General features: G+C 35.8%; 1 protein-coding gene across 1 annotated transcript in view; it reads right to left on the bottom strand.

Annotated features, from left to right (window-relative positions):
• Window positions 1-2,293: 2,293 nt before the first annotated feature.
• Window positions 2,294-22,629, bottom strand: part of prpf4bb (pre-mRNA processing factor 4Bb) — a 72,737-nt gene continuing 52,401 nt past the window's right edge. The window contains exons 5-15 of the mRNA XM_059524036.1: window positions 8,496-8,577; window positions 8,191-8,401; window positions 6,460-6,533; window positions 6,281-6,371; window positions 6,041-6,188; window positions 5,769-5,906; window positions 5,037-5,190; window positions 4,854-4,968; window positions 4,551-4,702; window positions 3,156-3,242; window positions 2,294-3,011 (exon numbers count right to left, since the gene is read on the bottom strand). Coding sequence (XP_059380019.1) covers window positions 2,808-3,011; window positions 3,156-3,242; window positions 4,551-4,702; window positions 4,854-4,968; window positions 5,037-5,190; window positions 5,769-5,906; window positions 6,041-6,188; window positions 6,281-6,371; window positions 6,460-6,533; window positions 8,191-8,401; window positions 8,496-8,577 — 1,456 coding nt within the window. The 3' untranslated portion in view covers window positions 2,294-2,807. The remainder of the gene's footprint in view (window positions 3,012-3,155; window positions 3,243-4,550; window positions 4,703-4,853; window positions 4,969-5,036; window positions 5,191-5,768; window positions 5,907-6,040; window positions 6,189-6,280; window positions 6,372-6,459; window positions 6,534-8,190; window positions 8,402-8,495; window positions 8,578-22,629) is intronic.

Here is a 22,629-nt window from a genome sequence, read left to right as displayed (position 1 = left end):
ACACATACACACATAATATACATATAATATACATATATAAACACATACATATATATACACATACATACACATATACACCTATATATACATATATATACACATACATATATATATACATACACGTATATATACACACACACACACACATAGGCCTTATATTTATTTACTGTTTAATAAAAATAGCATGCATATGATCCTTTGTGTAAAGGTCTTCTTTTAATTTTATGTTTAGTAGACTGTAGACTAATTTTGAAAGTAACAAATTGTAATATATATATATATATATATATATATACATATATATACATATATATACACACATATACATACACATATACATATATATATACACACACACAAACACACACACATACACACAGGCCTTGTATTTATTTACTCTTTAATAAAAATAGCATGCATATGATTCTATTGTGTAAAGGTCTTTTAATTTTTGTTTAGTAGACTGTAGCCTAATTTTGAAATTAACAAATTGTAATTTTTTTCATGTTTTTTTTTTAAATGTTACAATGTTATATCATACTGTTATTGTTGTTTTACTTCCTTCTTTCATCTCATTTTACAATTACATTATTTTCGCAATCTGTCCCTTTGCGCCACCTGGCGGTAGTTCCGCGAATGATTTTAACACGCGACTGAATTACCGTGGCGGCGGTAATGCCCAATTACGCTGTCCACCTACTGTAGATCCTCTTCTGACTATTATCAATTTGTCATTAGGATATGTCCCCAAAACCTTCAAACTGGCTGTTATTACTACTATTCTGCAGAGTTTAGCTTCAGCACTCATAAAAACTCACCTGCCTGTATCGATCTAGTAATCCCGAAAACACTGATTGCCTTGTTCAGGTGTGTTTAATTAGGGTTGGCGCTAAACTCTGCAGGATAGTGGCCCTACAGGACCGGAGTTGCCTATCCCTGATCTAGATCAAAGACCCACCTCTTTAACTTGGCTTACACATAACACACTAACACCTTTCTAATATTCAAATCTGTTAAAGGATTTTAAGGCTGCATTAATTAGGAAAACCGGAACCGGGAACACTTCCCATAACACACAATGTACTTGCTACATTGTTAGAAGAATGGCATCTATGCTAATATTAGTGTGTTTCTCTCTTATTCCGAGGTCACCATAGCCACCAAGTTCAGTCTGTATCCAGATCAGATGGTCACTGTAGTTACCCAGATCCAGTACGATTCAGCCCAGATGGTGGATCAGCACCTAGAGAGGACCTGTGAGTTATAACTGTAACTTGAATACGTTTTGGTCAGCAGCCAAAATAAAAATCGTGCCTATTATATACCGTATTTTCATGTTTTCTCTTGGTTCTTGGTTCTAAATAAATGCGATTTATAGTCCAGTGCGACTTATATGTTTTTTTCCTCATCATGACGTATTTTTGGACTGATGCGACTTATACTCAGGTTCGACTTATAGTCCGAAAAATACAATATATATATATATATATATATATATATAAATATATATATATATATATATATATATATATGGACCTAACTATTCGCCTCACTTTAACAGATTTGTCTAGATTGTAATGCCATTTGTTTTACTGTTATAATGATGTAATGCTGTATTATCCATAGTCTATGTAAAGCAAAATGTAAAGAAATATTTTTCAGTTAAACAACAAATCCCAATAGCAGCTGAAAAAAGTTTTACACTATTACTAAAAAGCAAAACCTTTTATTAGTAAAAAGATTACACTCATGTAGCCATTTTAATTTTCCTTCACAATCAAATCTTTCAAGTTTATTAAAAAAAAAAAATAATCCCAGTTAGGAAAAACATGTTTTATGCTGCAAAAATTGAATTATTTACACTGTAAAATAAGTGATCACCCATCTCTCAGGGCATGTCTGAGAGACTTTCTTTTACGCTTCAATGTTGGCATTGTGGCTCTTCCTACCACATAATTTAAATATTTGGGACTTTAAATTTAAGCATCATCTCTAACAGGCCTGGTATACTGAAATTGGATCGTAATGTGGTGCCAGGGTCAAACTCCAGAGATAACTATAGCAATAGCAAGTGGCTAATATACACCAATAGAGACTAATGATCCAAAAAGTAGATTTTTCAAATTAAAAACAACAGCTTTAGAGTTTTTGGAAATACAAGTAAATTTACAATTTAGTCGTCAAAAAGTGACAATTTGGAATCATTCACTAAGATTTAACACCTTAAGGACCCACGTAAATTTCTTAATAGGACAGGCTTGTAAGGTGGGACAAATAAAATGGGACAAGAAGGTTTCTAGTGTGATTTCCAGTATCATTTGAGGTAAATGTACTAGAGCAAAACCACTATTTTAAACAGCTGTACATCATGAACTATTATAAAGTAAATCTAAATTGAAGCCACTTGTTTAAATGGTTACCAAAAAGGACACATTTGCATTATAATTGTAGAATCACAAAAATAACTTGTTTCTCAGCTATTTCTTCCTTTCAACATCTGAACACTAAACTAACATATAAATGCTGCATTTTGCACATTTCGGTCACTTCTGAAGTTAAATAAGACAAAGTCTGATAACAGCTAAACATGCCTCTCTCTCAAGGGAATGACTATGTATTCATATGTACAATAAAAACAAGACCAATCTGAGAGATCCGAATAAAAAATGACTGGGCAAAACAAAAATCACTAGAAAAACATGAATAAAAATAGAAAATTGAAAGTCTTGTGATGATAAACATTCTGAGCTTGAGTCTATTGGCTCAGTCCTGGAACAATGGATAGTCACAGGTTAGGCATGAAAGTATCATATCTTTTCCTGAATGAAAGGGTGCTGTAGGGCTTGGTTGATGCTGATGCGTTTAGCTGGGTCCAGCATCAGAGTACCGTCCAACAGATCTTTAAGCTGCATGACCTTCTTTCTCTGATCCTCAGGTAACCTCTGACCACCGATCATGTCCGCGAGCAGGTCTTTAGTGGGGTTAATGGTGCTCATCACAGTTACCTTCTCCTGAAAGTTTAAAAGAATGTGTAAGAGAAGGTGAAGGGCATGAAACAGATGTGTGCTGTTATCATAGTTGTGTGAATGGCATTAAAGCCAATTAGAAAAAATAACACCATGAAAGTGGAAACCAACACATGAACTGGAACGTACCCTTTCAGTCACTTTGTCTACCTCTATATACAGGAAGTTCAAGCTCTGGTCAAAATGTTGGTCTTTAAACAGGCCTTTCCGGATCATCTACACAATTCAAAAAACACCATGTAAGGATTTATACACAAGAATTAAATGGCAGTATATATTTACACGTTTACTCAGTCACTTTGGTGTATTTCTCAAATCAGAAATGAAATTCTCAAAACTACTTGTTCAACCTCCACATAATCTAGTCCAGTGGTTCTCAAACCTGTCCTGGAGTACCCCCAGCCCTGCACGTTTTGTACGTCTTCCTTATCTATCACACCTGAACCAACTCATAAGTGGAGACTGCAAGACCTGAAGTAGGTGTGTCAGATATAGGGAGACGTATAAAAAGTGCAGTGCTGGGGGTACTTCATGGAGAGGTTTGAAAACCACTGATCTAGTCACTTGTGCACATTATAAAAGCAGTTTTTCATTCTTTTGAACAACTCTTTTGCGATTACTTTGGTACATTCATGCAATTGATTATGTAGGCTATATGGATTGTCTGCGGTTTCCTACATTATCAGTTGCTTTTAGGGATGTCAATGATTAATCGATGACAGATTAAAGTTATTGATGGTTGGTTAACAGATTTAATGTTGGGCTGCGTGCAAGTGGCTGTGACGGTATATAAATGCATCATCGGTGTGTTATATTAACAACATGATTACCGTATTTTCCGGACTATAAGTCGCACTTTTTTTCCATAGTTTGGCTGGTCCTGCGACTTATAGTCAGGTGAGACTTATTTATCAAAATTAATTTGACATGAACCAAGAGAAATGAACTAAGAGAAATGAACCAAGAGAAAACATTACCGTCTACAGCCGCGAGAGGGCGCTCTATGCTGCTCAGTGCTCCTGTAGCCTACACTGAGCAGCATAGAGCGCCCTCTCGCGGCTGTAGACGGTAATGTTTTCTCTTGGTTCTAAATGAATGCGACTTATAGTCCAGTGCGACTTATATATGTTTTTTTCCACATCATGACGTATTTTTGGACTGATGCGACTTATACTTATAGTCCAAAAAATATAAATACTGATGATCTTGTTTGTAAACAATGACACAAGGACTTTTCATTATGATGGCACTGACGAGTTCACTGAAAAAATACCTTCGAGAGACGAACTAAAGATTTTGATTAAGTTACAGGCTTTTACAGTCAATCCATTTTGTGGTGCTGTTTGTACAAATTGTTTTGAGAAATGCACATAATTCTTCGCAAATATCAAAGATAATGGAAACTGTACAAAAGAAAAAAAAAAGGCAAGTTTCATCGTTTTTTTCCCCCTTTATCTTTTAAATGTAACAAACAAGCAAGTTCCAAAAAAGAAAATAAAAAGTTTGAATACTCTGGTTCAGTACCTTGTTGGGCATCTTGCCCTTCAGATCCATAGCCAGCTTCAGCATGTGGTTGTTGGAAGAGCCAGGGAACAGGATCTTTCCAGTGTAAAGCTCATACAGGGTACAGCCGACTGACCACATATCAATGCCATAATCATATGGTTTACCAATGACTGGGAAGAAAGAGAAAGTTAGATCCAATTACTAGGCCCATTCACAAGTTCAGCTGTGATTGAAGTTCTGTAAAAAAAATCTGTGGAAACTAAAATATAATAACATGAACATAGGTAAACCTGCTAATCACATAGCTACAATGCAACTTACCGATTTCAGGTGCCCTATAGAATCTGCTGACTAGGTAGGGAGTGATTTCATTGTCAGCAACATGAGATCCAGAGCCGAAATCACAGAGTTTAAGAATAGTCTTTGATTCATTCACCTGCAGAAAGAGAGAATGAGTGAATGAATGGAATCTCTTGAGGGAGCAGCCATAAAGATGATGCTCACCAATATGTTGTCTGGTTTGATGTCAGCATGAAGGATGTTGCAGCGTTTCAGTAGTTTGAGGGCCAAAAAGAGCTGCTGACTATAGGAACGAACTGCCTTGATGTGCAGCCCCACGTCTTTACCATACTTCTTAAGCACTTCACGCAGATTCATACTGATAGAGACAAACACAGCGAAAAACAGCTGTGAATGACTAATGCAAAATACACGTCTGAGATGATATTGAATGCATTTTATATTAGTGAACATTGACATTAATATTCATATTTATTATATGATATTCATCTTGGAATTAGTTTGATGAGGCTAATTAGGGAAGCTCCTCATTTCAAGGCTTAGTTCAGCCCCATTTCAAACATGTGTACACTTTGCAGAGTTCAACATTTTAAAATATAAAACATTCACCTTTTCTAATGGCATGAAAATGTTTTGATGCCCTATTCACAAAGAATGTAAAATTCTACATGTATATATCTAGCAGGGATGCAAACTCATCAAGGATGGAAAAGTGACAAGGTGTATGTCATTTATTCCTGTAATAGCAAAGCTGAATTTCCAGGAGACAAAAAAAAAGTTTTATAAGAAATGTTAAAAATAGTCACACTGCTTAATGGTGAAAAGTGATGTTATTGGCTCCAGCTAATTTTTGCATTGGTATCAGGTAAAATATATATTGCATCCTTAGCAATTTTCTCAAACAGATGCACACACAATCAGCAACCATGAAATTACCTTAGAGGTTCAAACACCAAACAGAGATGCTGTTTGTGGTAAAAGTGTCTGAAGAGCTGCAAACAGTGAAATTTATCATCAGGATCTGCGTCATTCAGCTTCTTTAGAAATTCAAGCTCCTTCAGTCCCGTCTTCTGCCTGAAGACACAATAAACAAAACCACTGAATAAAAAATTCAGCCATGACTACAAAGGATTAGATATGGTTGAAAACTAACATTTGGGTAAAACACAAAAGAGCACCAAGGCAAAATCACAAAGAGGAGTACTTACATGAGCTCATTGTTTCGGATGATCTTGACTGCCACCTCCTGGCCAGCCCGGGCAGTGTCTCTGGCTCTGACCACATTACTGAACACACCCTGTCCAGTGTACCCATACACATCATACCGCTTGTCCAGTATCTCACCGATGTTCACACCTAAAAAGTGATGTTTTTAATTATTCATTCCTGCATTTAAAATGCACTGCATTTAGAAAAGAAGGAAGACTTTGGATTTAAATAAGGCTTACGGTAGTATCCTTCTGCATCAGTCCAGTTATCCCTGAGATTGGGGTTCTCCTTAAAATCTTTACCAATACCTGCAGCCCTCAGTCTGGCACTCTGTAATGGGAGTGACAAAGCAGTCAGATCTCTCAAAATAACCAACTGGTTTAATCTTAAAGCTGCAGGAAAAGCCAAATAAACTTACATCAAAATCTGCAGCAAACATGTCATCTGACTCCGTGAACATGTCGGGTGCTGAGGGTTTCTTTGGTTTGGCTCCTGCATAAAAGACAACAAGAGTAAACCAATAGATTACAGACTATTTAATGTGTTTTTATAGGGAAAAGACCATCCAGTTCTGGCACATTAACATTGCCCAATATTCCCTGAAAAGCAAGCGAGAACCAAGAACCCAGCTAATAACCCAACTTATGGCAGAGTATAGAGCCCGACCGATATATCGGCCGGCCGATATTATCGGCCGATATGAGCTAATTGCATTTAAATCGGCATCGGCGTTTATAACGGCCGATGAAACATGAGAAACAGAGTCTCATGCTTCACTCATGTTATGAGTGTTGCATAGTTTGCCCACCAGAGGGAGCTCTGCAACTCCCCAGTTGACAACAGCGCCAGAAATCCACTACGGAAGAAAGCTATCAGCCAAGCCACAGGAGGTGCCCTCTTTTGACGGTGAGTCTGTCGTTCGTCATGTGAAATGATTGTAGATTTAGTTCATACACTGTATATAAAAACAGTGTGGTAGTTCTAGCTAACGGTCCAATCATTATCACTTCTAAATATTCTGTAACATCACTTACAGCCGCTAATGCATTGCTATATTAGATTAGCAACAAAGCTAATACCATGTTTATCAGTGGAAGAGCGCGAACGTTAATAAGAGGTCAAACTATTACATTAGCGTTTAACTTATTCTAAATATATCTGCAGATAATATATCTAAATATATCTGCACATTATGACCGCGTAACTGTGGCAGGGGGCCGCGTGTAGTCAATGACTAGAAGTTATGTACAGCGTGCCTCGAAAAAACAACAACTGTTACGTTACTCTAACGCTAATATAGCTTCCTTTTTTAGCAAGCACCTTAAATGCTTGCTATTAACTTGTTTGAAGGTGGTTCTTCTTAAAATTGACAGCGGTGTGTTCATGACACTAACGTTAACCATTCAACTTCGAATAGATTCCGTAATCTTCCGGTAACAGTAGGCTAACTTTACGTTCGCCAGTGCATGACGATGTTTTGATTCAGACTGCACAAAGAGAAGAGAAGATGTACGGGTCCGTTGTGAATGTGTCTGTGAGAGCAAATAGTGTAGTTACAGTAACTACCTTTTGCCTATGTAGGAGATCCCTGTTTATTATTATTATAATTCTAATGATGACATGAGTAATGATACATGGTGATATTAATACATGCTTATTCTTTCTCTGTCTCTCTTTCTGCCTACAGATGGCTGAAAAAGGTGAATGCTGTAGCAGCAAAGTGTGGAACTACTTCTGCTAATACTTTAACTTTAGTATTATAATTTATTTACAGTACACACACAGACTGTTAAAACCCGCTTCAACTGGAAGAAAGTAAAAGTGTTAAATGTTTAAAACCAGACTGTTTTTTGATCATTAAAAAAAATATATACTTTTGATGTGCAATTGTTTATTCATTGAGACTGTAATCTAAGGCTTTTTTTTTAACATAATCCCTTCTGGAAAATGGTTTATACAGCCCACATACATAGAATAGGCAGATATTTTGCTATTGAATGTTGTGTAAGTGCAGTTTATAGGAAATGGGTCTAATATCCAGTCTATTTTCAAAATCAAAATATCGGCTTATAAATCGGCTCTTCTCGAGTTAATATCGGCATCGGCCCCAAAAAATCCATATCGGTCGGGCTCTAGCAGAGTATAATACCTTCTTTCTCCTGAGTGATGAGGTTGTGCTTAGCCTTGATGTTGGCCTCAAAAGTGTTTACATTCTCCCGCTCATATTCCTTTACATCAGCTGCTACCCGCTCCAGGATGTCATCAGGGGAAGGTGAACGACTATGCATGCTGCTCTGAGGGCTGCTGGGCTCTGATGCCATGGAGCCCATATTGCTGTCCTCATTTACCGCTTTATATTTCTATATCAATACAGAACAGTTTCATGGATGTATAATCTGATCATGTTCTCTCAAAAAAAGTTAGTCTTTCAGAAAATTTGCTATATTTTCGTACCTGGACAATGGCAAGTCGCTGTTGTCGTCGCTGCTCAATCAGAGCCTCTTCATCCTCCTCTTCAGCATCAAAGTCCTCCATCCTAAACATGTTCATTAAGGTGAATTTCAAATTAGTGAAAAGACTCAATCGCTTCTATGACAAGATTGTTGCTGTTAAATGCAGCTATGTTCTCAAATAGGAGGGTTACAAAACAGTCAAATAATTTTTTACTAAAGTATTACTCATCAATGATGAACTGCCTTTAAGTAAAAATTGAGTGTTTACTATTGTCCTTTTGCACTGACACACTATTTTCCTATTTGATATTGTAAAGCTGTTTTGACAATCTGTTTTGTTAAAGTACTATATAAGTAAAGGTGACTTGACTACAGAAAAATATATTTTGCCATTAAACATGCACTAAAACCTCTTTCAAAAGGTCAATCATCAAACCTACATTATTATAAGTCTTATTCTCACCAAACCTTACAGTAAAAAAAAAAAAAAAATGCTCTAAAAACTGAGTACAAGCCTTTGCCTGTCCGTATTCGTAGCACTCATGACAAGAATGTGTATATATAAAAAAAAATGTAAAACCCGGAAGAAAGCAAATTGAAATCACTCATCCAATGAGTTTTTATAAGTGAATGATTATAAATGTATACATATGTTTATAGAGGGTAAAATCCTGTCGATTCACTGTTATACACAGCTTAATAATTTATTCTCAACTTTGCGTGTTTCTTGGTGGCACAAATCCTGATGGGTTTAGCCATATATAGTGCCCTTTGTTAAGAAAAAATAAAAGAATAAACATAACCGATCATATATGTTCTAACATTTAATTCAATATTAAGCTTTTAAAATGCAATTTAGTTTGACTTTATACGCTTTATTTTAATTGGTTGTTGCACTTTTTCCTACATCTTCATGTTTTTATACCCGCTTTTTTGTCCATTTTGGGGTGTTCTTGCTTAAAAATAAATGTAAAAATTATAAAATAGAGCTGTCAAAAAACCCAGTACTTCGGTACCAAGTCGGTAAAAATGAAAATGTCACTGTACCAGGTTTAAGTACTGGTGGTACCGAGTAGCCGGTCAACCCGGTTCTTGATGCATACAACGCTATGATTTCTGCGAAGCAGAAAATGCGGACGATATCTCAAAATCCAGTCATGAAAATGAAACTTACATTTAAATATGGAAAGTCATGGAATTTGTCAAAGTTTGCATAAATTAATCAAATCTCCATATGGACCAGTATCTGTAAATGTTAAGCCGCAAAAGTTGGTTGAAATATGAATCCTGCATGTTCTGCAGGTCTCTGTGTGAATGGATGAATGAATAAATAAATGAATGGCAGAGACGTGCGGGTTTGTTTACTACTACCACTTTGCGTGCAAGGATGGGCGACGGCCCCAGTTTATTATTGTTTGCCTTTAACAGCATTTTAAACATCACTCTTACTTGTTCTGGACAAACTGTGCATCAATTGAAAGTTTAAAGACTCTAGCTTCGATATATGACCAATGTTTTGATAAAACATTGTTGCAGTGACAGTTATTTAGTAATTTATGTCAGGAGTGCAAAATAATAAATCCGTATTATGCCACATTTTGAATACAAGTTCACCACTCATTTATATTCAGTCACGTCTGGAGCGGTTTATTTGTGTTCAAATAGACTCACTGAACAGCGTCAATAAGGATTTATAGAACAAAGATGCATATCCGCGGAGATATATGGATATATTTAGGCCATTCTTAAAAATATTTTGGTTTGCAGTAACAGTAAATAAAAAAAAAAAAGGGGTCGGTAGGTCGGTCAATTTTTTTTTCAAGTTTCAATGTAAAAAAAAAAAAAAAGGAACATTTTGGTGATGGCGATGACGTAGGTATGAATTTAAACAAATTAGCATATCGTGACGTCACTGACTGGGTCTTCAGCCCGTGCCTTCGGGTGCATAATTGCAAACCTCATTTTAATGCAGGCTATATAGACCGCAAACAAATTAAAATCTTTGTCAAAAACATGTTTATTGCATGAATTTCAGGTGAGAAGAAAAAAATGAGGTACTGTTATACTGTTTTACTTGCATCCACAACTAGGTATCAATGCAACCTACAAATGAGAGACCGTTTACTTTGCTATCTTGGGTTGTCACTTTTGTGAAAAAATCCTGTTTGATTTGAGTGACAAGTGTTCATTGAATCGATTGTAAAATCGATTTTGCATGTCTAAATACGTTTTATATGGCAAATAACACCAAATATAGGTAAATCCACGGACAACAGGCAGGATGAATGCAACCTACAAATGAGAGACCGTTTACTTTGCTATCTTGGGTTGTCACTTTTGTGAAAAAATCCTGTTTGATTTGAGTGACAAGTGTTCATTGAATCGATTGTAAAATCGATTTTGCATGTCTAAATACGTTTTATATGGCAAATAACACCAAATATAGGTAAATCCACGGACAACAGGCAGGATGAATGTAAAGACCAATATTTCTGATGATTTATTGGCGAGAAGTTACGTGCACAATAACAAACAGGAGTGCAACATTTTCAAAAAACAATAAGCAGAGTGGACTGCCATAATGCAAAACATTTACTGCAGGCTTCAACATGGCTGTGTTTACGATTAGAAATGTCAACAACAAAAAAACTGCATAGGCGATTCTAGGGCTGTCAAAAAAAATAGCAAAATCGAATTTCGAATAAATGTCGAATTTAAAATGAAAATCCACATTCGAATGCAAAAACGTTGCATTCGAATTTTAGGTGTGCATTAAGGAAGCTGCCTTGTGAGCCCCGGTACTTCACAGTCCTTGTTCCATTCAATCTCGCCGTGCGCACAGCCGTGTCTACACAACTTTCAAAGGCGGACAAGAGAGCAAGAGAGCCGCATGTTTAGAAAGACATGTAAAATTTATTTAATTTGATTTTCAAGAAATGTCTCAAGACTTTATGTGGGGTTTTTGTTCCCCATCCCACTGCATCTCATGTTTTTAAATGAAAAAAAATTATTCTGTGTGACTGGTTTTCCGCCCTTTTTATTTTACAATGCATGCATACATGACACTGTTTTGTTTATAGTTTTTTAAGCAACTTAATACAAATTGGTTCATAAAAATTATTTTAAATATGTTGTTTTTTCACAGTCATGTATTCTAATGCTTTGAATAAACATGCAGTAATATTTTGCTCGATGCGCTTGCGATCTTGAGGCCTCAGAAGAAAAGCAAAAAGCTTTTCTTCACCCTAACTGAAATTATGCATTTTAAATTTGAATACAATTCGAATTTTGATCATATTTAAGGAAAAAAAATCGAATTAAGTTTTTCAGCTATTTTGACAGCCCTAGGCGATTCTAGCCCGAATCTGTATCTGCATGCATGAGACTGAATACCCTGTTGTAAAAAGAGAAACATTGTGCAGAAGTATTATTTGCAGTTATGCGTGTTTGTCAGAAGCTGCAGTTGCTGCATGACGCGTGTTCCAAAAAAATAAAATAAAACCTGGACGTGCTCCGAGAGAAGGTCGTTAAAATCAATTTCCTATTTTCGTTTTCTAAACTTGTGTTGGTTGGTCCAATCGATTTGTGCAGTAGATTTTCTAACATAAAGTGACAGCCGTGTCGACACGGACACAGTTTTAGACTAGACGGGAGAAGGGATGGGAAAAGATCTGGGCAGTTTTTCCAGAACTTCGTGCCAAGTTAAAGCGGTGTCGAGCTGTTTTAATGCATTTTTAGATGTATTATGGTGCCCGAACCCCGTATGACTTTGAACAGTGACCGCAAACATTTTCTTTACTGCAGCCGCAGCCATCATTACCAAGCGAGAACCGTTGACTCTGACAATGAATGAGAATATGAGACGAAGCGAACGCACAGGCAGTGTGATATCCGTGTAAACATAGATGACGTCACAGGTTTTTTTAAATTAAAGAAGATAGCCTTCGTTTGTATGTAGGTCTAGGAAATTTATATATTTACAATACTTAAATATATTTAATATTATTTTATTGCAATCGGCAACTTGGTCGGACTGAAAGCAAAAAAAATAAAATAAATTGAGTCGGTCCTAAATTGACAGGGTCGGTCGGGTTATGGCAAACAAGAATATTTTTAAGGATGGCCTTACTTATGTTTACTTCATATGCTTGGTCCTTCGCCTTGTCAATCTTTAGTGTGTCATAACCGGACAACGCCACATTGTGTCACATGGTTCCTGTACACTTCCTGGTTGTTATCTGCCCATAACAACACTGATACACCTCTGTACACACTAAATATATGAATAATAAACCCGCAATTATGATATGAGATTTTCTTGAGATCTGGGGCATTTTTATAAAAAATGTACTTCGGAAATGCTAACTTGTGCAGCGATGTAAAAGACTATAAATAGCATATTTTTACAACAGTAAACGACCAAATTCCACCCGTGATCGCGAAAGGATGTTATTACAAACACTCGATCGGGTTTTAAAGTGAGTTTTGAGTAAAAGTGTACTAATAATTTCATAAATTGTCTGCTGTAGCTTGATGCTAACGTTAGCTCTAATGCTACTAATAGCAGGTGCATTTCTTCTTTATAATGCATTTCTGTCATAATTCACATAAGGTCATAAGAAAATGTTTTGTTGTATTTTTATATTAAGACTTTTGATAAATAAGGGCTAAATTCATACTGAGATTAAAAGAGAGATTGCAGGTTGGTGCCTTTGTAAAGCTTGATATACCACAACAAAGGCTAATAAAGGTGGAATAAAAACAAAAGAATAATGATAAAAGAATAATACGGATAATGTGTCATACCTGGCGGAGGTGTGAAAAGACTCGTTTGGTGAGGACAACAGAATCATGAATGCAGGAGTATTCATAGCCAAAAACACAGACAGGAGTGTTTGCATGTGTGATCTTACAGAGATGACAAGTTCCATAAATCAATCAGATTAGCCTTCTCTAAAAACACACAACATGGCCTTAGAAAATATTTCATGAAATTCAGTTTTACAGATTGGATTATGAAATTCACAGTTTTACAGATTGGATTATGAAATTTCAATTGAAGCTTTGGTAGAATTGTGGCTTTGGTAGAATTGTGGCTTTAGCTACACGGTGTTCCTAAACTCATATCCTACATCAATAATTTTTTTAATACATTTAAAAAAATATGTTTTTAATATTTTCATTTTTGTTTCTATGTTTGAGCTTATATATATCTCTATTATCACAACAGTCTGAGTAATTCTGATTCCTGAACAATAAAGTGTCAGAGTTTTGAAGTGTCAGCTTTGTGAACAAATCTTGATTATGTATCTAGTCAGAAGTCTAGTCAGTATTTAGTATGTCATTTCTGTCTCCATGCCAAAAAATGGGGGTGACTGGTAGGGGTCAAAAACATTGAAATTTTTACATGGAGTTAATTTCAAAATGTAGGATAGTCTTAGGCTATAGTCTACTCATCAAAAATTTAAAGAAGACCTTTACACAAAGGATCATATGCATGCTATTGTTATTAAACAGTAAATAAATATAAGGCCTATGTGTGTGTGTATAATATTAATATATATATATATATATATATATATATATATATATATAGAGTGGTGGGCCGTTATTGGCGTTAATGTGCTGCGTTAACGTGAGACTCTTATCGGGCGATAAAAAAAACATAGCATTAACGTGCTGTGTTAACGGGGGATAAAAAAAAATATCGCAGTTAATCTATTCTCAAAGTTGGGTTCGGAGCTGGGACTATACTACGCGAGCTATGATGACTTTCACCTATGTCGAGAGCGCATTATTGTAGCGCAAAAGTACATTAATACAATCTCTCTGCGCTCTCAGATACACGTTGCTCTTGTAAGAATTTTCTCTGGGCTCGCTCAGAGAGTATGCCTGCACTTAAAACGTTACTTTAAGCGAAGAGGAGAGATTCGCGATTGTACTGGACATGTTTTAAGTGCAGGCATACTCTCTGAACGAGCCCAGAGAAAATTCTTACAAGAGCAACGTGTATCTGAGAGTGTTGTAGTTACGCTGACGTGAAGCTGATGTGAAGCTCATGCCTGCAGTGGTAAACAGGCATAATTGTTCATTCACTGTTTTGAAGTGCTAGAAAGTCTCGTGGCACCTGCTGGTCAGATTGGTGAAAATGCAACAAAAACATGTTTAATGACACAGTTTACAAAAAAATATTGCACTGAACACATTTTAAGTGCAATAATGCACTCTCGACATTTGACAGGGAAATAATGCCATAAAATAACACCATATTTTGGAAACAGGAGATGAGCCCCTGGTCTAATGCACCACCTGTCTTGAGAAACCCGTTCTCAAAGACTTAACATTACTTTTAGTCATTATTTTAATTGGGTAGCACACATATTCAGAATGGCTTCGGCAAAATTCAAATGAGTCATTTTAATCTACATAATCTAGATTAATTCCAAGATTACAGTGAGATTAATCTAGATTGCCTACCACTAATAAATATTTATATATAAATATATATATATACATATTAGGGGTGTAACTGTTCACAAAATTCACGGTTCGGTTCGATACAATACACTCGTGTCACGGTTCGGTACGTTTTAGATACAGCAAAAAGAAAAAATTGGCAGATAAATTTCCTTGATTTTTAAAAAATGTTTTATTTATTAAAACTAACAAAGTATGTTTTTTTTTTTTTTACATTGAACAATGATGGAGCTTTTCTTTACCCATCTTCTATGGTGTTTTCTTAGCAGCATACTACTGTATAAAACAAAAACAGCTCCTTATAAAAAAAATGAAAATGTTCTATTAGTTATGAACAAATACAAAGATGTAACTTTTTATATGGAACTCTATAATTCTTTATATTGAGTGTGTTTTTACTCAATTGGTTCTCTATAGGGCTTATGTTTTTTGGAACAAAGCAGGAATTACGGTCTGTCTGAAATGGGCTCGTGAAGGATTATTTTAACGGGGCTCAATTACATTAAGCATGTTCTTAAAACCTACGTTTTCCACTACAGAGTAAGGCGCTCGCTCACTCAGTATGCGCTGAAGGCTCGTTGCAAAATGGCTTATGCTTTAACAGACCAGAAATAGAAGATCCTCCAATAACCAACAGGTCTGGTGTTTGGGTGCACTTTGGATTCCCTGTAAGCTATAATGGTGATAATAGAATGAATGGTAAATAGTAAGGTCTCATATCCGCGGCTATAACGTAAATGTACCAATCGCCGTGGTGATGTCTTTTGCCCTGTTTGAATCCGTTGGAAATGTCTGTCTAAATGCTGCGGGGATAGTTTGTTGTGTGTATGTTTTCTCCTTTTTTCCGTCTTTTCCCAGATACTGACGCACTAAGGTGATGTCGGCGTAAATGAGTTGACATGTTTCAAGTATTCCCGCTGGGGTTTTTTTTTTTTGTATTCCCGCTGGTGTACCCTAGACGCGACATATCATTGTTTTTTTATCCACCACTCGCTTGCCATCACCATTATAGCTTACAGGGAATCCAAAGTGCACCCAAACACAAGACCTGTTGGTTATTGGAGGATCTTCTATTTCTGGTCTGTTAAACGCATTGGCCATTTTGCAACGAGCCTTCAGCACGTACTGAGTGAGCGAGCGCCTGACTGAGTAGCCTAACATAAACTTATAAGTTGGTGTTTTTTTCTTCTTCGGGTGTCAGGGGCGTTGCCTGTTACGTCGTTTGGGTTATTGGGCTACCTTGTTGAACGCATATCATTATATTTCACAATTTTTTTTATTTTCCAAATATAATTAATTAGTCCAACGAACCGTTCGGTCCATAATGCGTACCGCGTACCGAACCGAAAGCCTCGTACCGAACGGTTCAATACGAATACGCGTATCGTTACACCCCTAATATATATGTATATCTATATATATATATAGTACAGACCAAAAGTTTGGAAACGTTACTATTTTTAATGTTTTTGAAAGAAGTTTCTTCTGCTCATCAAGCCTGAATTTTTGGTCAAATAAATGCAGGCTTGATGAGCAGAAGAAACTTCTTTCAAAAACATTAAAAATAGTAATGTTTCCAAACTTTTGGTCTGTACTGTATATATATATATATATATATATATATATATATACACACACACACAGTACAGACCAAAAGTTTGGACACATCTTCTCATTCAAAGAGTTTTCTTTATTTTCATGACTCTGAAAATTGTAGAGTCACACTGAAGGCATCAAGGGCAATTTGACCAAGAAGGAGAGTGATGGGGTGCTGCACCAGATGACCTGGCCTCCACAGTCACCGGACCTGAACCCAATCGAGATTTAGGGGTTTAGGGGTGAGCTGGACCGCAGACTGAAGGCAAAAGGGCCAACAAGTGCTAAGCATCGCTCGGGGAACTCCTTCAAGACTGTTGGAAGACCATTTCAGGTGACTACCTCTTGAAGGTCATCAAGAGAATGCCAAGAGTGTGCAAAGCAGTAATCAAAGCAAAAGGTGGCTACTTTGAAGAACCTAGAATATGACATTTTCAGTTGTTTCACACTTTTTTGTTATGTATATAATTCCATATATAATTCCACATGTGTTAATTCATAGTTTTGATGCCTTCAGTGTGAATCTACAATTTTCATAGTCATGAAAATAAAGAAAACTCTTTGAATGAGAAGGTGTGTCCAAACTTTTGGTCTGTACTATATATATATATATATATATATATATATATATATACGATAAAAAGCTAAATGTTTCCATTTCGGTTCATTCTTGGTTTAAAAAAAATATTCAGGTTCCATATGCAGAGCGAAATGGGAACGGTCCAGCATTTAGCAATAATTATTATTAACTTTTTCAAACTACTAACACTTTGCATTTTTGAATTATGCCTTATGTGTGACCAAACTGAGTATTATCTGTTTCAGTTGTTTGATCGCGCTGGTGCGTCGCGCACATTCACTGGAAACAGCAGGTGTTCACCAGCCATTCGGCATGAGCAGCGGTCCACTTTATCATTGTTAATTATGATTTTTTTCCATCGATACTGAAACACAACTACAAAGCCTATTTTACCTCATGAATAATAGTTAAGCTTCAAATGGGCAACGTCACGAATATGGAAACGTTTGGATTTCTCCTGCTTTGCTTTAAATTATTATTATTATTTGTTTGTTTATAGCTAAGCCTATATTATTATATACTGCCATTATATTTATCCATTACAATTATATATTTTTAATTATTGTTTTGTTCTGATAAATTTGTTAAATTTAAAGGATTTGTTGTAAAGTGAAGGGAACTAAAAATATCCTGTTGGTACATTATAACATTATAAATGAATTATATAATAAAAAAATAATTAAAAAAAATGTGATTAATCCGACTTATATATTTTTTGCTCTCATAAACTTAATTTTTTAGCATGTTTAAAAAAAAACAAGTTTTTTTTTTTTTCATTGCATCTGACCTCTCGCGTTGCTCAGCTGTGGACAATTTAAAAATGTTTGATATTAAAGTTGCTGTCCCATTTTATACAGGAATTGTTCATTTAAAAAACCCTAATTATATTGTTAGTTCTAAAAATATTGTTAACACAGGTTAATTTAGGCTATTTAACATGCACTGTGACATTTTACCCTTTTTAACTTATAAACTCCTTGAGATTTTAAAGTAGTATTAAAATTCATTAGTAGTATTTAAATTTAAGTTTTAAAAAAAGGTTTTAATTGCTTAAATTTTTTCTATGAATATGTTTATTCTTGTAGAAAATAAGTGTTTATTCTTTAAGAAAATAAGGGAAAAAATAAGGGATGATCCGAATATTTGTTTTGCTTCACCTATTTATGTAGGCTACAATTATTCAAAAATAAATAATAATAGTCATTATAAAATGCCATAGGCCCGAGTAAATTTGACCATTATAGAATTGTGACTTTAAAGGTTAGTGATTTAGGAGGTGAAAATACTGTGAAAAGCTGGATTTTAGAGCATAACAACTGAAGGTTTATGAAACGTAAGCCAATAAAGCATTTTTTAAACAATGGAACTTAAAGGTCCCATGACATGGATTATTTCCTTTTCTTTAAATGCTTTTTAATGTTTCCTTAGGTGTACTTATATTGTTAGTATGATTTTTACATTTAAAATTTAGAAATAAAAAGCATTTTTTATATCCTGATATTAGCCCTCTGGCTTGAATGCTCTGTTTGAAGGGGCGTGTCTGCTGTGAGACTCAGAGTAAACGACAACTGTTGTGATTGGCTGACAACTTTGCATTTGAAATGCGTATTACATGTGGACCCCTCTCAAATATATACTGTATATATATATATATATATATATATATATATATATATATATATATATATATATATACTACAGCTGTCGAGATTAACGAATCGTGGATTTGTTGATTATATAATTATTTTTTGGATCTTTTCCCATCACATGAAAGGCTGCAGTGATGAGCAGCATTGAGTAGACAGAGTCTATTTATAGCGTGAATGCAGTGATCTCGTCATTATTGCAACACGTTTTCTCTCACAAAATGCTTTCACCACAACTAACAGCAAACACATGAATACAGTAAGAGCTTTGTTGTGCAGCATAACAGCGTCATTCAGTTTAACGGCAGTTTAGGCAAATGTGCAGATATACTCTCGATGTGTGACAGCTACGAAAAAAAGGGAGCGTTCTTTGATCGCTCTCTGTAGTTAAATCACAATTTAAATAACAGATTTGTTTCATGCTACTAAGAGAAACAACGTGAAGTTGATCGTTTAGTCACTGGCTTGATTCACTGATGCATAAACAGTATTAAACGATTTAGAAAGAAAGTCTATGTGAACTTGAATGATTAACTACACATCAGAAATCACTGATCACAGATCAGGCAATAATGAACAGGGTTACTCACTGTTTGTGGCGGTGCTGTCGAATCCATATAATAAAAGTCTGTTTGTAACGCCTGTGCTGACATTGCGACTGAATTATATGTAAATATTTGGGCGGGCAAAGCAGAGAAAGGGGAGGTAACATTTCTCTTTACAACGTCACAAAGAGGAGATTCCAGATCAGCCCGTTTGAGCTTCCATTTTCTCAAAGGCAGAGAAAGATAGTAAAATCTCGATTTGCACCGATTAAAATTTTTAGAAACTTGGGGACCACATACATGCTAGGGGAAGTCATATTAATGTTAAAAAACCTCAGAAAGTTAAATTTTCATGTCATAGGACCTTTAAAGTTGTGAACTAAAATATTATTTCAACCATACAGCATGTGAATAAATAAAATGCATACTTCTAACATTTCATTATTCATAAAATGCATAACGTTTCTGGTGTTTGGATTTGTACTTCAATATAATGAGCTCCAAGTTTAAGAATAGCCCTAGACTAGGTTCTCTCTCTCTCTCTCTCTCTCTATTTAACAGCATTAGCTCAATGAAATACGTCTTCCTTCAGTGAGAATTAATGTTTTCCTGCCTTGCTAAATGTTGATCTCATGATCAAGAAGTTGTATTCGCCTCAATCTGATTTTAGTAAAGTCAAACCGCAGACGGTGAAGCTGCGTCAGTTAGCGGAGTCCCGCATGCTGTGAGGTGGGAGCAGCTGCAGAGGCCTTCCTCAAACATCTACGATCACAAATAACAATGATTTTCATAAAATAATCAATTGATAATTTATCATCATCATTATGGTCTTGTGAAAATAATAATATGGGCTGCAAGAAAATAATGAATACAAAGAGTAGGGCTGCTGAGTGCAGGCATGTTTCAGCCCAGTAACATGCAAATACAGGAAAATATAATTGATTCACATGCCGCATGAAAGGAGGCGAATATCTCACTACAGATTAAAGAGTGTAAAAAACATTTTTTGTTTGTATTTTATCTTAAAATTGACAGAAGCCTGACATTTTATTCCTTCAAAAATAACAAATAATTTTAATGCAGCTAGCTCGTAATCACAACTTAATACATGGGAAACTGGAAGCTTCTCACTCAGCACAGTGGAATGCATTTTTCTGTAAACTTTGTGATTCATTATTTTGAGTAGTTTGGGATGCGGTGACACAGAAGACCCTCTCACAACATATTGCTTTATAAATCTGTTGCGTTTGCCGCTCAGAATCGTTCACGTAATCATGCTGCATGTATCAGAAGTTCTCTGCTCCGGTGTTCATGCTTACACTGCATGCACACCTCACGCTAATTAAACTGAAGCGCTCTGGTCCACTTCTTCCAACAAACCGCGTCCGAGCGCAGCACAGAGCAATCACAGTCAACCGAACTGGGCTTTGGGGGTAAGACGCACCCGGGCACGTTTCAAATCCTTAGAAAATATTCGCACAGCCTAATCGATAATCGGTCATTACATCAACTAGTCGAATATTCTAAAATCGTGATCCATCCCTAGTAGTTATGTATGGCTTGTGGGGGTCGAGATAAAGGTGTGAATCTCTTGCTCTTTCATATGCACAGTGTCTTATGAGGGTTTAAAACTTGCTGAGCAGGTTTAGTTAGGACTCGTTTTGGTTATACACTAAAAAATGGTCTGCCCCCACGTAAGATTTTTCTAGTTCTAGTCATGCATTTTTTTATATTTAACTAAGGACATGCACATGCATTAGGTTGGCCACAAAGCACATGCAGAAGTAGCCTAATAATTGTGAAAAATTTGACAATTATTTATTAATAAACAAATGTTTTCTTTGTTGGCTGCAAGATGAAATTCACAGTGCTGACTCTCTCCCGACGAGAGAAATGCAACCTTCACAGATTACACAATGCTTCCAGTTTCATTCAAAAGACATTTCAAGCTTTCTGTAGATATATTTTTTCATGTATGAGACACCAAAATTTTAAGTTAATTCATTATCAGGAAAAAATTTAAGTGATGAGACGGCACCTCCCTGTCATTAATGCGCATTAATCATTTTTGCACAAACACTTGAATATGAATATTAATTCACATTTTGCATATGCATTACAACGTAAATAATTTTTTACATGCAATTATCCAAAATAAAACCAAACAAGATTTGTAATGAAGATAAAACAAGAATAAATGCTGCACATCCAGCATCACACGCGCAGTGCAAATCTTGCACATATTTTACACACCTTCATTTAAATGCAGCTGCAATTATTATAATTTTTTTATTAAATTATATGAAAGCAAGTAGGGCTGGGTGATAAATCGATTTTATCAATTAACTCGAATTTGTAATTTACATTGGTTTGTTTGAAGGAAAATCTTTTTTTTTTTGAACATCCACTGACGCTCCACTCAGGCTCCCATAGTTCCTCAAGACACAACCCTCCCCATGCGTCTGACAAAGAGACATACTGCCGAGCAGAGTGGAGTGATTCTGACTGGAGCGAGGAGCCGATTTTAAGCGTTGTGGTTTTCACTCGCTCCAAGCGTGCTCTATCACGAGTATAATTCATTCAGCCCATAATATAACTGCATATTCAGCAAGAACATTAAACTAGTTAAACATTTAACTATATAGCTTGATCAGAAGGTTACAATGACTGCAATAGTCGAGCGGGAAGTTACAGGCCATAGGAGTTCGTCTGTTTCTTTTACCGATTATTTTCGGGTTAAAGCATGATTTAAACCGATACAGCACATTCACACGCAATGGCTTTAGCAATAATGCATTCAAATGTAATCCAACAGTGCTACTACATTATCAGTAGGCTATCTGATTTTGAAATCTTGAAGAAATTCATCGATTGTTTAGATAAAATGACTGACAAAAATGTACTGTTATTTTCATTCCAAACAAAATTTGCACATCAAAAAGCAGTAATGAAAGATTTAATGCTTTCAATGTTATTAGTTTGGCATGTGATAGGGGAAAAAAAGTTTACACACAATAGCCTAAGACACTTTGAAACTTTAAAAAAAAATAAAAATTTTTAATAGGCTACGAACATACCATTTCAAACACACTGAAATACTTCGGAGTGAAGGCGGAGCGGTGTTTCTGGTATCAGTGAGCGCGCAGCTGATGCTCCAATGCTCTGAGTGCGGAGGGGAAGTTGTTGCTGCTTCACTCTGCTCACCTGCTGCAGAGTGAGAGAGATGTTTCACCCGACGAAATGAAGACGACCGCGGCAGCACAAGCACAGCATATCTGCCAAAAGCAACCT

The sequence above is a fragment of the Carassius carassius genome, chromosome 35, assembly GCF_963082965.1.
Source record: "Carassius carassius chromosome 35, fCarCar2.1, whole genome shotgun sequence".
NCBI classification, from domain to species: domain Eukaryota; kingdom Metazoa; phylum Chordata; class Actinopteri; order Cypriniformes; family Cyprinidae; genus Carassius; species Carassius carassius.
The sequence above is the reverse complement of the archived record's forward strand: the minus strand, read 5'-3'. Positions and strand labels throughout refer to the sequence as shown.